Below are 17,114 nucleotides of genomic sequence, written 5' to 3'. Positions count from 1 at the left end.
TTCTTAGATGAGGCTTAACCCAGAAAAAGATTATATCAATGTCGAGGCATGTAGATTAATAAAAGATGACAAAAATTGCAGTCAAATTGATCATCACAAATTGCCTGGAATCTTTCGGAGGAGCTGCATGGTCACTCTTATTGCAAGCTATAGAATTTTTCAATATTCTTTGAAGAGTTTATAAAGCTATTTTCTCGGGATATATATTTTGATAGATGTGACTGGAGAGGACTTTAGAGATAATAAAAAGCTTATGATCAACTCTTTAGCTGTGTCTCTACCTATGACTAATGGCGGAGTTGCGCTTGAAACGTATATGTTAAATGATGTTGCCTGTAGCTGCACCTGCACTGGATATTTTTTATAGATCGATAATGTTTGAAGACAAAACCTTTTGAATAACTAAAGTGTTTTGTATTTGGATCAATCTGCAATTTTGTTGCGTTACTTTCTTTGGTCCGAGATGGGATGTAGAGCACACTCCGCAACAGAAACTGCCCCAGAAAGGGGGTGGGCTATTCGTGTAATATATTTGTGATCTCCGCCTATCACTGCTGGCTTCTATTTGTATACATAAGCCGGACGGGGCCATCCCAACCATGACCACTCACTTGTAACAGCATGAGTTTCAGGTTGTACAAGGCATGGGGCAGTGTTCGGAACAGCAATGCCAACCTCTGTATGAAAACAGAAGCTGGCAGCGAAGGGCGGTACCACGATTTAAGGGGAGCATTAGGGGAGGTGAGTATATATTCTTTATTATTATTTTTAAGGCCCCACCCAAAGTCATATATAAAAAATGTATTTATTATTTAAAGGGAACCTCCAGTCACAGCTAAATTATTAAATTATACCTCGTGCAGGGCCTGAAGGGAACATCATTACTTTAGGTTTTTGCAAGGTTCTAGGAATACAATAAAATGAGTCTTGATCCACCCTTCAAGTCCTGTAGCCAGTATTATTCAATGAATTAGCTTGGATTGGAGTGTTCTTTCATGTTTACAAATGATCTTCATGTCCCAAAAACCGTCTATAATTACACTTTTGCTTAATCGGCCCCATTTAGGTCTTCTTTGACATTGCGCAATACTGTGCAATGCTTCACATGAGTAAAGAATGTAGGAAAAGCTCCGCCCAAGATGAAGAGGTTTAAAAATGTACAAATTTAAAATTCCAGCCTACAGATACAACAACATATGCTGTTCTACCTGGAAACAGTTAAACCAAACCACAATCCTATTCGCCAAAGTAAAGCGTTCTATTCGAAAGTAATGGAATTTTGTATGGGACACTGACATTGACAAATGCCTTTCTCTGTTTGTAGGTAATACTAATTGAATTCATACAAATTACTAGAGTCCAGCTATCAGCATTTATATCCCTGTTATCAGCTGAGGTACTAAGACCAGCTGCATAATTCCGGAACACAGTTAGGGTCTATTGTCACCGCTTGACACTGCTGTCACCATACGTTACATCAGCGCGGGCTGCAGGATTTGCCACCGGTTTATTAATACAAAAGAGTTTTCATCTGTCACAATATTTCATTTCCTTTGAGGTTTGGTATCTTATGTGCAAAGAGATTACATAATTTGAGCCAATATATAGATATAACATATATTTTAGATGAATGTATATGTTAATGTTTGAACTCCAAGTATTCAGTTTCTAAGATTCCGACTTCCAAGTATTTATGCCTTTGGATTAATAGGATTAAACCAAAAATGGCTTTTCTTATCTATCATCCTAAATCCCCTACAACCTACAGACAATGCAAAATTAAATAAATATAGGATGTTGCACTTAAAATGCAGCTCAGAAGGCTTTATTCTTGCACATTACATACATGTGAACTAAAATAAATATTTACTAATATCTAAAATGTAAAAAACATCTTTTTAGTAATAATATCGTTTTCTTAAAATAACATCTCCAAAGGTTTTATTTATACAATGAAACTGGTCCAGACACAAGATGTAGTCCTCCTTGATGTGCATCTCATCTGGTCGCTTTCTCTGGTCAATAGCTGTTGGCCAAGGTCTAGCTTGGTTGAGGACCATTGTTCCCGACTTCCCTATATAAATGCACCCTTGGTTTTGATGAACTTGTTTCCATTGTGAAGGGGTAGAGGAGAATAAGTCACTTCGATCTTGACATTTCTAGATGTGGCTTATCCTCTTTGGTCTGGAAGGAGGACATATCTTCATAATAATAGCACCGTAGTAAGCTTGGAGCATTGTAGGCCAAGCTTGCTCTACTGAGCACCATCAAGTGGAGTGAACATCTATAAGTCTCTATAAGGTTGTAAAGTTGAGGCTATATTACCATTCTTGACTAAATCCATATCTTCATGTCAAGCTAAACGAGTTCCCAGCTCTGCACTGATGAGGAGCATCTATGCCAAAGCAGTGACTTTCTGCAGAGTGGATAGGTTTGAATACACTGCATGCCCCAAAGCTTCTTGTAAATTGGGCATGGACCAAAAAGGAAATAAAGGCACTGTTTTCTTTCCATTAAAATCTAATGTGCATGTCTTGTAAAAAAATATTTTTTCTAGGTCTAGATCTCTTTACTAGGGTCAATTTAGAGTCATAAGGGCACTTATTTAACTTATGAATAATTTTCTAACTTTTTAAAATGTTTCCCCAATACTTGTACCAGTTTTTGGTACAGTCATTAGGGGGAGAGCTACTGTAGTTTAACTTTAGAGGACCTGTCAAGCTAAAAGAGTCACTAGGAGCTGCTACGCCATTTTTAGCAGTGTTAGCTTTATTGGAACCCTTCAAATAATGTCTGCATTTTTGTTGCATTTTTTTATATGAATAAAGAATTGCTGTAAAGAATCCTGGACCCTTGACCAATCATCTTCAATGTATTTGAAAATACAGTATAGTAGAGCTTTGAGGAATATTTAATATGAATATTAAGAGATAATGTACAATACTGCATAGAGGCATTGTACGCACTACAAGAGCATGAACGTTTTCAGGTTCTGAAAGTAGATTAGGTGGGCACTGTATTTCTGGGTTGTTTGGCACTGTCTGGAAACTTTTCGAAGACACTAAACGTACCAGAAGTGATCAATTATATGTTCTGCGCATCATTATTATGATAAATAGAGTAGAGTGAGACTTTCTTCTGAATACGCATGCTTATAGAGGTTACACACAGAGAAAATAATAAAGCAAACAAGACGTTAGGAAAGACAAAAAAAGAAAACATAAGGAAAGACACAAAAAGAAAAGGAATCTTTTAAAATTTAAGAAAAAAGTTAAGGAAACAACTTGAAGGGCAAAGAGGGACAAAATAGGTAAGGTAGGTAAGGTAGTTCAAGAGGAAAGGATAATAAAGAAATAAGGAAAGTTGATGAATAGTGGAGTATTGTCACTCCGCACGCTTGCAGTAGTTTAGAGGCCTCCGGTGACTTTGCCAATGGCGTTTAAACAAGCACTGATCACTGGTGTAACTGTTTGGGGTCCGGTTTCTGTTCCTGAACCCAGACCTGCACAGAATTTTTAGATTTGGGTACAACCAAACACAAATTGTAACGGGTCTGCTCCTCACAAGTGATGAATAGCGCAAAGGGTAGGACACAAGGGGCACAAGAGGAAATGTAAGGAAAACAAGAATAAGACAAAAGAAAGAAGGACATAACAGAAAAGGTAAGGACATGAGGAAGGAAGAATGATAAAAGGAAAGGTAAGCAAAAGGTATTCAAAGACTCATGAAGCAAGGTAGGGAAGTAAGGCATGGTTGGGTTGAAAACAGATATTTTTTCGGACTATAAGGCGCACCGGATTATAAGGCGCACCATCAATAAATGCCTGCTGAAACGTCTAAGTTCATATATAAGGCTCATCGGATTATAAGGCGCAACTGATAATAAGGATGAATGACCAGCTGGCGGCAGAACTGTGCACATCTCAAAGCAGCTGTTTGTCTGTAAGTACGGTTCATATATAAGGCGCACTGGACTATAAGGCGCACCTTTGATTTCTGAGAAAATCAAAGGATTTTTTGTGTGCCCTATAGTCCGAAAAATACAGTAGAAGATACGGTAGAAGTTCACTTCTCCTTCCACAAACCTTAAAATAAATCCAGTATCTTGATAATTGTAACCAAAACATTGTATTAGCAGAATTGCTTTTTGATAGTCGTGTGTTCAATGAATTTTATAATCAAATGCTAACCAAGTTAAGGTTTTTGATTTTTTTTTTCCTGATTTGAGTTGTTCTTCAGATGTATAGATGTATAAAAACCAATACGATAATATAAACACCTGTCATTATTATTGTTAATAGCAAATTCTAAAGCCTTGGAAGCATTAATAGATCAACATTTCATTTGCTAAACAGCAGGTGTTTTGAGTTCAGTGAACATTATCTATTCATGTTTTCTAATTAACTTCTTTTTGACGCTGCTTGAAAATCTGCAAACTAATTACAGTAATTAAATAATCAAGATTTTTCGAGGTGAATTCAAGCCAAAACTATCAGCTGCATTAAAGTCATTAGGACATCTGAACAATTTTTTTTCCTTAATAAAGTTTATGTCAGCTTAGAAAAAATGCTGTAAAGTTACAAGGCGTTATTACATGTTAAAAAAAACTTACATTGACATCAACCTAACAAAAAAGTGGCTTCTCTATTGTGAAAAATTGTAAAATTATTTTTAAAATTTTCAGAAATTAAATATACATGTAGACTCTTAAGCCAAAATTAGAAATGAGAGTTTGATGATCCATATAGGGGACGTTAGATCTGGACTGAAAGAAAAATATATATAAGCCATTAAATACTTCAGGTGACTTTTTCTGAGATGGTGGATAACCATTGTTTCCGCCAAAAAAAAAATTGTGCTTAGGTTTGTGTTACCTATGTGCAAAATGAAAAAAAAAGTAAAAAACTCAATGGAGTGAATTACCTAGCGAATTGCACATCAGATCTCCAAGTCCACCACTAGGAGTGGAGATGAGCAGGGTTACTTATCCACGGCTTCAGCTGACAGCAAAGCTTCTTCTATATACTGAATGCCATTAGATGCCTAATTACGCCAAGCCAGTGTTAAGGACGACAAGTTTTTGTATTCTACCAGATTCCTTCTGAAGAGTCAAGGAGATGAAATGCATCAGGGAAGGTGGCGTGTACAGGGGGAATGCCTATTTAAGATAAGGACAGCTGTGGACTGCCCTAGTGAGGGCGGGAGTTAATAGGGTCTTCATAGGGACAGTACAGTTCCGGATGCCCTTCACACCCTGCCTAGCACTATGAGACATCTGAATCGCGGTAGGAGATGACCATGCAGTTTTGTGGTAGTATGTTGTCCCACCAGATGTCCATGCTAATGAATATTCTCAGACTCTTCCGCTAGGTAATTCACTCCAGTGAGTTTTGTATAGATGAGCTAAATTCTATTGCACTTGTGCATGTCCGAATGGTGCAGTCTCCACTAAGAACTAGAAAAAAGCACTAGAAAAATTTGTAATTAGAAAACCCCAATACAGTCATCACATCCAAGTGCCCACTCTAAAGCATATAAACAAAATGCTTTTGTCTCTACCCTTGATACATATACTAGTATACACATACCCTTGCTGCATATACTAGTACATCCAAAATACAGGACATTTATAGTGCATCTACAGTTTAGTTCATAGGGTAGAAAAGTAATTATTGAGTAAATGTTTTGGGATATAACCTTCTCCCGTAGCCTCTAAGGTAAGGCAAGAAAAGCAATGAACGATGGACAATGTGGTCCCACAGTGTCCTCTTTGAGGAAACCAATATAGATGGAAGCCCAGAACATAGTTTCTTGGGAAACCAAATATATTTTTGCCACTCAATGAGACTCTACTTGAATTTTAAACCACCATGGATCACTGCTAGAGATGAGCGAGCACTAAAATGTTCGAGTGCTCGTTACTCAAGTCGAACTTTTTCCGATGCTTAAGTGCTCGTTTTGAGTAACGAACCCCATTGAAGTCAATGGGAGACTCAAGCATTTTTCAAGGGGACCAATAAAATGTGTCATTTTATTGAGAAATAAGGAAGTCAGTCCTGTTTCTTCGTTTTTTTTATTCAATGGAATATTCGTGGAACTTCAAAAAGGAGAATGACCCGTGTTAAACATCTGCAATGTGTTCTTCACACATATTGTTCTTCACATACTATTGTGAAGAACATCTTTCTGCACTATTGTCTACTGATAAGTTAGCAGATGTACGGAAACATCTGCAATGTGTTCTTCACTGTGTTTACTGTGTTCTTCACTGTGTTCTTCACTTAAATGATCCTTAATGATCATTAAATTATCCTGTGTTCACTGTGTTCACTGTGTTCTTCACTGTTCTTCACTGTGTTTCCTTAAGTGAAAGCTCGTTCTCGAGCGGGCAAAATACTCGTCAGAGCAACGAGACGTTTCGAGTATGCTAATACTCGAACGAGCATCAAGCTCGGATGAGTTTACTCGCTCATCTCTAATCACTGCCTGTAAGTAAATATCAATTTAAGTGCCAGATCTCCTAACCATAACCCAATATCCAAGTATTTACAGGTTCCCCAGTGTTAGTATCCTTCATTTCAGTCTTCCATCGCTATATTACAGCTTTTTCCAGGATGCCCTGGCTGGAATTCTGTGATCGCTGTAATATATTTGACTTTCTGACACCAATCTCTTGAAAACACAGAAACAGAGATGTCCAACCGAAGAAAAACAGATTGAGCTTCACAACAATTTTTGGAATAATGCTCCTACTCTAACGTGCCACTTGCAGCTTACGCTTTTGTGACAACACAGCAGAGATATGGTGGCTTAATGGGGACAAAGAAAACATGACAGAAGAAAGACACAATTTCACTGCTCTGAGAAAACCGAAAGACTGAATTTTTTGTGGAACATGAGGAGAGCTCTGTGGTTAAAAAAAATATAACAAATTTATCCTATTAACTGAATCTTGAGAGTAGAGAGGGAGATGCTGGGAGCCGACAGGGGGAAGGAAAAGACTGGCCCTGGCTGTACTTGTTATTTTTCTTTCCAGGCTTATTATAAAAGCAATGGAAAATAGAGCAGTACCATTTTGGAGACTACATACAAAACTTCTGCTTACTCATTATCTCCAAGGAAGAATTAGCCTGCTATACCCTTTCTGTCGCAAAACAAAAAACATCTGCTGTGGAAGATCTCATAATCCTTGAAGTCAGGATCCATGCTTGAAGCTATAATTGAATGCAGTAGACAATAGTATTGATCTGTGTATAGCTTATACTTCCCAGAAACAGACAAATCCTGGCAACTGATTGACCACATCTGTGTCCACATGACCCAAGAACAACAACATTGCCATATATATCTCTTAGTTGTTATTTATTCCACACATCCTCCATATATTTTCAGTCATACGCTATGTTATTTTTGGGAAATATGCCTTGAAAGGCAGCCCCCTTAACACCAAGCAGGGCTTACAAGAAGCCTAATAACATGATTAAAGGAAACCTACCACCATGGAGGTATGTGCCTCTAATGTATGAAAGGATAGCCCTTTTTAGGGTGAATCCTTTAGTCCCCATTAACTTTTATTAGATGCACCATTTAGCCTCAGCTCGGCTACTCCACGCCCCAGTAGCCTCTTTGGTAAATTAGCATATTACCACAATTAAAGATTAAATTGGACTATCCTTACATACATTAGAGGCACCTACCACCGGATCTACCTCAATAGGTAGATCCATGGTGGTAGGTTTCCTTTAAACCAAACTATCATATCTATTCCAGAAGGAACAGACTCCGCTGTAACTGTAGACAGCGCTGTTTTGACCTGATTTGGTCTCTTCAACACAGTATTGGTTTAGTTTGGCTGAGTGAGAGGCTTTTGCCTAGGGTCAAGAAGTAAGAGTTCTCCTTATGGAGAGTTTACCAATTAACGCCTCCTCATAGGCATGTGGAGACTTATAGCCATTGATGTTCCACTAGGGAAATTATATTTATTGTTGGCGTTTTTTCATATAAATTGGTTAAGGAGACCTAAAACTTTTAGCAGACCTAATTTTTTAATCTATTGGGCTATCATAAAATTAGAAAATATTATAGAATTTGAATAATGTTCTTTAATTATTCTTTTTGTTTCATTGGCTTTTAAAAATTAGGATTACAACATAAAGTCATGAAAAGGAATGAGCTGACCCGAACATTGCCAGAAGTTTGGGTTCAGCGTTCATGCTCACCCTTCTTCCACTGGTAACACCCGTTTGAATTAACTCTTCAAAATCCACCAGCAAAGTGGACGTCATAGGGAGCGACAATCCTCAGAAAAATGGTGAAGCACATGCATTTGAAGGGTAACACCCTCGATAAGAGTCAGGACCATTAGTAGAACAAAGCTAATTGCTGATTTATTGATTCAGTACAAATCTGTTTATTTTCAAGCACAGATTTGGAATATTTGGATACATATCAGACAGATCTTGGATATACAACAGTAACAGAAGTCTAATAGATCTGTTAAATGTCCATTGGGTTCGATGGCTTTCGATGGTTTCTGTTATTGTCCATTTGCACAAAATACTTCTTCCGTTATTATCATTTTAATAAACAACTAAAAACTAAAAAAATTCTAAAGAATTCAACTAAACAAAATTGGAATTGTTCCTTTTTTTTCAGCAATCAGACAGACCCACTAGAGAGAGAGAGAGAGAGTTGGCACTGATTTTCCTGCTAATAATGCACTGTGTGAGGTAGCCCTAAGGGCAACTTTATATTTCATAGATTTTATAAGAAACTAAGTTAGTTCTAGATTCATCTTTGTGGAATGAATCAGCCTACAAGTAATTGTGTAGACCAGTAACAAAACAGATGGATCTATTGTTTTGACAGGTTTTGATCCTTTTTTTTTGAATACCATATAAATAAATAATGTACATACTTGAGTCAGTTTGCAGGACGGATGATATACTTCAAAGCTCAGAATAGGTAATCCTCTCTGATGAGAGAGAGTGAAACCTTTTAATAGATGTACCAGACGTCTGCAGAGCAGAAACCAACGTCATCAGAGAAATACCATCACCTGTCCATATTTGGTGTTTCTACATCTCTGAGGGCTTACCCTGAGACAAAGGGACAACTTTATCTGGGCCTCTATGCTTATTGCTAGCCCTTGTGACTATTTTGCCCTCTCCATCACCTTCACATCAGTGGGGCTTGAAGTGGCGTGAGGGGGACGCCAAGAGTGGGCCGGCGCGGGGCATTACTGCCATTTGTGAGAAGTCACCGGCTGCAGGGCCTGGCGTAGAATAAATGCTGCACAGCCACCTGCCCCAATACATCAAGAGGCAGAAGCTTTTTGATATATGCCGCTGAGATTCAATGTTATTCAATAATGTTAATTGGCAGATATATCTTCTTACACAGAGCTCTTATGAAGGGAAGACATGGAGAAAATGGAGCTTGGAAATAGAACGTGGCACCATGTAGCCCACAAAACTTTTTAAAGCAGAATTTGAAGGGATATCAGTCAATAAACTACAAATATACTGGAGTATAAGCCTAGTTTTTCAGCACAAAAAATGTGTTGAAAAACCCAAACTCGGCTTATACTTGAGTCAAGAAATAAATTAATCAAAACTCCCCTTTCCGGCGGCCCCCCTACATCTTCTGTGCGATCCATCCGGCAGAGGCGGCAGGTCCGTGCGACATCACATCATCTGACATCAACCGCAGCCGCTGCAATGGTATTGTTGTGCTGCATGACGGGGGGAGGGTGGCTATTTACACTGGGGCAGTGGCTGGCAGGATATATACATTGGGGCAGGGGCTGGCAGGCTATATACTGGGGAGGCTGTGACCAATGCATTTCCCACCCTCGGCTTATACTCAAGTCAATACGTTTTCCCAGTTTTTTGTGGTAAAATTGGGGGCCTCGGCTTATACTCGGGTTGGCTTATACTCGAGTATATACGGTATACTGAATATTTTACAACTTTTTTTTCATAAGTGTCTATACTTAATATATACTTTTCATAGAAAATCTGCCTATCAGGCTATACACTGTTGATCATTAGGTTTGTGACAACTGGGACAACCACTGATCATGAGAACTACTGGTTAATTTTGTATAGGAATGCTATAAGATAGTAAAACAAATGGAAATAGGCATTTATCAGTAGTCCTATAGAGGTAAAAAGAGCGGTCTTGCAATTAATTGTGAGTTGTGAAGGGGCACTCTTTTTTCTGATAGGTAGAGGCCTAGCTTTTACATCACTATCAATCGTCAAGTTATTCTGTAGAAATCAATACCTGAAATTCAACTTCATTCCAAAAATGACGTGGACTGTCCTCTATTTTAGATTATAAGAGCACCCTACAAATAATCTTCTCCTACTCAGCTCTGTTACCTCATCCAGAACATCCATTGTTGGATAGGGCATCAAAAAGGTCATTCTCAAAATCAGGCTACTGTTCACACAAGTGCACTTCACACTCAGTTGATACAACTAGGTATAGATAATAAGCCAGAATGAAATATTATATCATTTCCATTATGTTGATCCCATGAACCTCTTCTGTATAGATAATATTTCCATTTAGAGCATTCAACTTCAGCCTTTGCTAATGGTCTTCAAAGCAAGCGGCAAACACTTTTATCTATTATATCTCATTAATAAACATCACGGCTCAAAGCTGATGAATATGGGGCCTTTTGACGTCTTTCCTTACAATCCCTCTATATAGATTTATTTAGTAATGTGAAATATGTACAGTACAATAATTACCAGTGTAAACAGTCACAGATATTACGTTGAGCGCAGCCATCTCCAGCAATAGGTTTGTGTAGATTTGACGACGTTATCAAAATTATCCTATTTTGTTACATTAACTCTACAGATATTGTTTTGTTCTTTGATGCCTTTGATGTTGAAACATGGAAAATAACTAATAACATTGATGTAATGATTTGACCTGGCTGCGGTATTGGTGAGGCAGTGGATGACTCTTTGTCTTCTATACAATGATACAGATGGGATGTGTCCACCATTATTTTTCCAGAAATTTTATACAAGACATAAATGTTTCACATTACACATTATCATTATCACCAGATATTAGAAATCTCTGAACCGGCTGTGATTTACAAAAGAAAAATTTGGAGGCCACGTATTTAAACATATACTTTATACACCATAGTATTGTATATATGTGGCTGTAATCTGGGCCACATCAGATCATGGCCATAGAAGAGGTTTAATGGCGCCTGGTGGCGGTGCAGTGAGTACACCATGTCTCACCATATCGTGGCCTGGCTGGGTGGCCATGCTGCAAAGAATAGGACATTTTTAAAATCCGGGAACCTTACCTAACTTGTTAAAAACGTTTGTAACATGTAAATTAACTGCAAAGGCTACTGGGGCGTGGAGTAGCCTTAGCTCCCAGAGCCTAGCCAGGTTAGTGCACGCCCCAGTAGCCTCTGAAGTAATTTACATATTATAACAAGTTGGTATAGGTTCAGAATGATTAAATTACAGATTAGAGGCAGGCAGGAGGAATCTACCATCAGATGCACTTATGATGGTAGATTGCTCATGGTAGGTTTCCTTTAACCATAACCACTGCAGCAGTTATGCTGTTCTCCCCCGATTGATCGCTCAATGGCAATCACTGGCCTCAGCATTGACTTTGACATAGATGCCATGTCTTTAACTGGCCTAATCAGTGACATGTTGTGTGTGAGCGACCAACAAATGGTGTAGTGATGACCTACAACCCAATGGCACTTTTAACAAGAAAACACCATGTGGTTGACTGCAGCAGCCAGAACCGATGGACAAGCTCTAAAGCGGAGGAGGTAGGTATGAATTTGTTTTAACTGTAACTTTACATGAAACCAACTTTCATTTCAGTTAGGCCACACCTTTAGCATCTCTGGTGTTGTGTTATAGTGCTCGTAGTTGTCCCAAACAACCAACAAATGAACATTTTTGGGTAATTTTCAACTTCCTGGATTATCTTATCCTAACAAAAAAACAGCTAGCTAGATCTACTCTATCACTGTAAGTCCTCTAACAGGTCCGTTCGTGGGGAAGGTGTAAAATAATTGAATTTCTAGCAATATAGAAACCTGACAGAAGATGTTAGAATGTGTATACTGTATACTATAGCATAAAGAAAACTCTCCAATTACCTGTGTATTCCAGATGGAACCCAGCTGCTGAAACACTGATGTCTGATTGAAAATTTAGGTAAAGATTGTTTGATGTGCTGTTTAGAAGATGAGGTATGGTAGTTCCTGGGAAGAAAAATTACATTATACATGAACAGGAGCAGAGTCAACATATGGGTACATTTCATTGTATTATATCACTTGTCACATAGAAACATAGCTAGGGGATGAGCAAAATATGTGTCCTGGGTGCTGAGCATAGGTGAACGTGCTACCCAATATAAGATCCAATTAACAATTGAGTTACAACCTCCATTTTGATCTTCTTTAACTAAAATAATATTAATAGAAGTCTAAAGGATCTATTAAAATCGCAGTTGACTTCCATGGATTTTTATGGTTTCCAATGTGATTTTGTACTGCATGATCTTCCATGCAGATTACACAAGAAATATAGGACATGTTGCTTCTTTTTTCCCAAACCGCTGGCCTCAATGTTTATGATTGTATGTAGATCTGAAGTGTCAATAACCCATGAGCCTAAGGATTAGTGGTGACAAAAAGTCTTCATGTGGGTGGAAATTTGGGCGAGAGGGGGTATGGACACCACCTGTGATGTCAACCAAGTATGCACCAGCTTATACAAGAATCCGTAGCTTCATTTTATAAAATACTGCATAATATCCAGGTTGGAAAATATTGATGATGAGAGCGTTTGACTAGGACACATATAGTGAAATTATGTCATTGTTAGTCTATGTTTCCAGCAGCAACAGAAAGAGGACTCTAAGTGGTTTTATCATTTTAAACAGGACACACTACATAAATGTAAATATCATAAATGTACAAAATGAATTTAGGAGAACGGCATGTTTATAAAATAATTAGGTTGGCACTGTATCTATGTATGTACTAAGCTTGTTCCGAGGGCTATATTTATGTACTTACCTGCTTCTGGTTCTGTATTTATCTGCAGAGCGCATCTCTGGTGCTTAAATCCTGTTTGTAACACGTTATTTTAGCTGTATTTGTGTGACAAAGTTGGTTCTGGTGCTTTATTTATGGACTGAGTTTGGTTCTGGTGCTGTATTTATCTAATGAGCTTGTTAATGGTGCTGTATTTATACGATGAGCTTGATTCTGATCATTTATTTAAGTACTGAGCTTGATTCTGGTGCTGAAGGGCTTTATTGGACTGGGTTCTGATAATGTATTTATATACTGAACTTAAATCTGGTGCTGTATTCATGTACTTAGCTTAGTTATGTTGCTGTTTCTATAAACTAAGCTTGGTATTGGTGCTGTATTTATATACATTATTTATGACATTTATTTGCCCTTTTTATATTTCCCTTGTTGGGTAATTTAACTAAAACTGTTCCTGGTAGAATCTGCAGCAGTATTCTTCCATTAAGAATAGGTAGAGGCTAGACACTTGCTAGTTATAAATTATTAAAATGTGGACTATTGTCTTCTGTCACATTGATATAATATCCCCAGGGCTCATAAATCTAGTCAACTATAAAATTTCAAAGCACAATTCTTTCAAACCCAATGCTAAATAACTTTTGTTATGTGTATGCTCTAATTACCTACACTCTCAAATAATTCATCCAATTATTTGGTTCCATCAGCATTATTAAATTAGGTCACACAAAGGAAGCCTGCCGTTCTTGCTTACCTGAATAACTGCCAAGTCTTGGAGCATTGTTGTCACCTCCATCATAAAAATCCAACGAGTCCCAGTTATGTTCTGTAGCGAAACTGACAACCTGCACCTGGGGAAAACACAGAAAGACAGAAGATTCCTGAGCTTCAAAAACACTTAAAGGAAAAAAAAAGTCTGCACAGCATGTAAATATAACACAGGATACTATAAAAAACACAGCACCATCCAAGAATAAGAAGCGCAACCTATAAAAACACAGCAATTGATTTTATATTCCTGAAACCTCAGCAGCATCATCCTGTGTATCGTTGGATAGTTGGGGACAAGGATATGCTTACTAGTTTATTCTTAGCTGGACCATTTTTATAAATAAATGAGAATTAAAACATTCGAAGACATTTAACATTTTAGATTGACATGTCCAAAGTTTTTAAGGCAGGGTTTTAGATGTTAATACTTCAACTGTACTATTAAGTAAAGTATTTTCTGCTTAGAAATCGACAGGTTTTATATATTTACCTTTTTTACACATGTACAATTAACCGCCATAACAGCAATGTGTTGCGGACAGCTCCATAGTCTTACTGATACAGTAAAGAATCCCTGTTTGTAGTTATGGTAGAACTACTTCTCCTCTAGGTGTAAAGGATTCCCCCTGTCTATGGTGATGATACAACTGCCTCCCCTCTAGATGTAGAGGATGCCCCATGTTTATGGTAATAGTAAAGCTGCATCTCCTCTTGGTGAATAGGACACCCGATGTTTATGAATATTGTAGAACCTCCTCTCCTCTAGGTGTAGAGGATGCCCCCTATCTATGGTGTTGATAGACCCTCCTCTCTGTGTAGAGGATGCTCCCTGTTTATGGTGAGGATAGAACCTCCTCTCCTCTAGGTGTAGATGATGCCCAATGTCTATGGTGATGGTAGAATAACCTCTCCTCTACGTAAAGAGGATGTCCCTTGTCTATGGTGTTGGTACAACTGCCTCTCCTCTAGGTGTAGAGAATGCTACCTGTCTATACTAAGGATAGAACCTCCTCTCCTCTAGGTAAAGAGGATGTCCCCTGTTTCTGGTGTTACAACTGCCTCCCCTCTAGGTGTAGAGGATGTGCCCTGTCTATGGTGATGGTAGAGCCACCTCTCTTCAAGGTGTAGAGGATGCCCCTGACTAAAGTGATGTCAGAACCGCCTGTCCTTTAGGTTTAGAGGATGCCCCATCACTATGGTGATGGTAGAACCGCCTCTCCTCTAGGTGTAGAGGATGCCCCCTGTCTATGGTGATATCAGAACCTCCTCTCCTCTAGGTGTAGAGGATGCCCCCTGTCTATGGTAATGGTAGAACCTCCTCTCCTCTGGATGTAGAGGATGCCCATGTCTATGGTGATGTTACAACTCCCTCCACTCTAGGTCTAGAGGATGTCCCATGTGTATGATGATGGCAGAATCGATTCTTCTCTAGGTTTAGAGAATACCCCTGTCTACGGTGATGTTACAACTCTTTCCCCTCTAGGTCTAGAGGATGTCCCATGTGTATGATGATGGCAGAATCGATTCTTCTCTAGGTTTAGAGAAAACCCCTGTCTATGGTGATGTTAGAAGTAATATGACTGAAGTGCAAAAAGGTTCCCTTAAGTGATGGAGAGGGGACATCCACTTCGGCCCTTTGGTTGCTGTGGTTAGCCATGATTTTATTGCATCTTTGTGATGGAAATTTGGTAGATATTTTGAAAAGGATTAAAAGCTGCAAAACAAACACTGATTTTTTTGAATATATAGAATGTATATTTTTACTAATGCAATAAAATTTGCTAATATAATAAGTTGTTAAAATAAGATACATCTGGTGCAGATACTGACTGATATCACTTCATTGACTTTAATAAAATATTTCCTTGTCATCATAGGGAAACGAATGTGACAAGTGTTTGAGAATATCTTATGATCTTACTTGAATGCCTGCTCCCTCCGGCACAGTGATTTTCCATATACAGTTCAAATTGTTGTCATATGGCTCCGGGTAGCCAGGAGACAAAATAGTCCCCTTACGCTTTGTTAAAATTCCTCCACAGGGCACTAGAATGAAGCAGAAAATAGAAGACAATGTATATATATATATATATATATATATATACTATTAGCTGACAGTTATTGCTATTTCTTACAAACTGTAAAGTATATAATAAAATGTGACAGCTGAATAGTCCCATACAATAAAGAAAAGAATATAACAATATGAACGGAAGTCGACATTTATAAAAGTCGCTTTAAGGTGCAATTTGGTCTGAAATCAGAGGTCATTAGGAGAGTATTTCCCTTAAGCAGAGCAACTCAACAAAGAAACAGAGTTAAAAGGTAACACATTCTCCCAAATACTAATAATAGTGATAGTAATTGTATTGATTCAATTTATTTATACAAATGTATTTAAAGCAGTTTTCCAACTCATACTAATTTTGGCAGATTTATCAAGCTGTCTAAAACTAAGTTTTGCCCAGAAAGGTTTGCCCATGGCAACCAATTACAGCTCCGCTTTCATTTTACCTGTGCTCATGAATATTTTAAAGGGTAGCTGTAATTGGTTGCCATTGACAAAATTCTTAGTTTTGGACAGCTTAATAAATCTGCCCCAGTGTTACTTCAATTAAAGGAAATCCAGCATCAAAATCCATCATGATAAACCAGTGGCACTTACTCATATATCCAGGCACCATGACTGTGGTAATCTACTTCTATTTGGTATGCACAAAACTTGTTTTCTAAAATGAACTTTTAAAAGTATGCTAATGAATCAGAACTATTATGTCAACCCATCCATGCTAAAGCTCCACAGGAACACTTCCTCGCTCCCTCCCACTGATTGAGATTATAACAGGCAGAATGAGGGGTGAAGTGAAGAGGGAGAATAGGAAGATGGAGAGAAAGTAACAGCCTGTGAAGATAGAGCATAGAGGGGCACTGGTAACATCCTGTGTAAGTATTATTTTAAAAGTTGACTTCAGGAAGGCGGCCATGGATAACCGTCCCTTTATTCTTATTATAACCATCTCTGACCTGGGTGGCTGCAATGTTATTTCATATGTGCACCTTTATAGAGCCCTATGGATTACCGGCAACATTTATATCCCTTCACCCTTCCAGTGTAGGCTGCTGTTCCCACAAGGTTTTATTTTGTCTCATGCTGGGGTTCCAGTGATGTGTTTAGGTGCCTTGTGCCTCCTTCTTCATCTACCGTAGATTTGTCATGGTCTCGGGCCTCGATGACAGTGATCGTGGACGTTAACGGTGGGAAGGATTG

The 17,114-nt window shown here is 38.2% G+C and overlaps 1 protein-coding gene across 6 annotated transcripts in view; it reads right to left on the bottom strand.

Annotated features, from left to right (window-relative positions):
• The window catches only part of CSMD3 (CUB and Sushi multiple domains 3), an 804,446-nt gene that overhangs the window by 160,345 nt on the left and 626,987 nt on the right, over window positions 1–17,114 (bottom strand). For all 6 annotated transcript variants that reach the window (XM_072151297.1, XM_072151299.1, XM_072151298.1 and 3 more), the window contains 3 exons: window positions 15,768–15,892; window positions 13,830–13,926; window positions 12,170–12,274 (listed from right to left, as the gene is read on the bottom strand). In XM_072151297.1, coding sequence (XP_072007398.1) covers window positions 12,170–12,274; window positions 13,830–13,926; window positions 15,768–15,892 — 327 coding nt within the window. The remainder of the gene's footprint in view (window positions 1–12,169; window positions 12,275–13,829; window positions 13,927–15,767; window positions 15,893–17,114) is intronic.

The sequence above is a fragment of the Engystomops pustulosus genome, chromosome 5 (genome assembly GCF_040894005.1).
Source record: "Engystomops pustulosus chromosome 5, aEngPut4.maternal, whole genome shotgun sequence".
NCBI lineage: Eukaryota > Metazoa > Chordata > Amphibia > Anura > Leptodactylidae > Engystomops > Engystomops pustulosus.
This window is presented reverse-complemented; position numbering and strand designations above follow the sequence as displayed.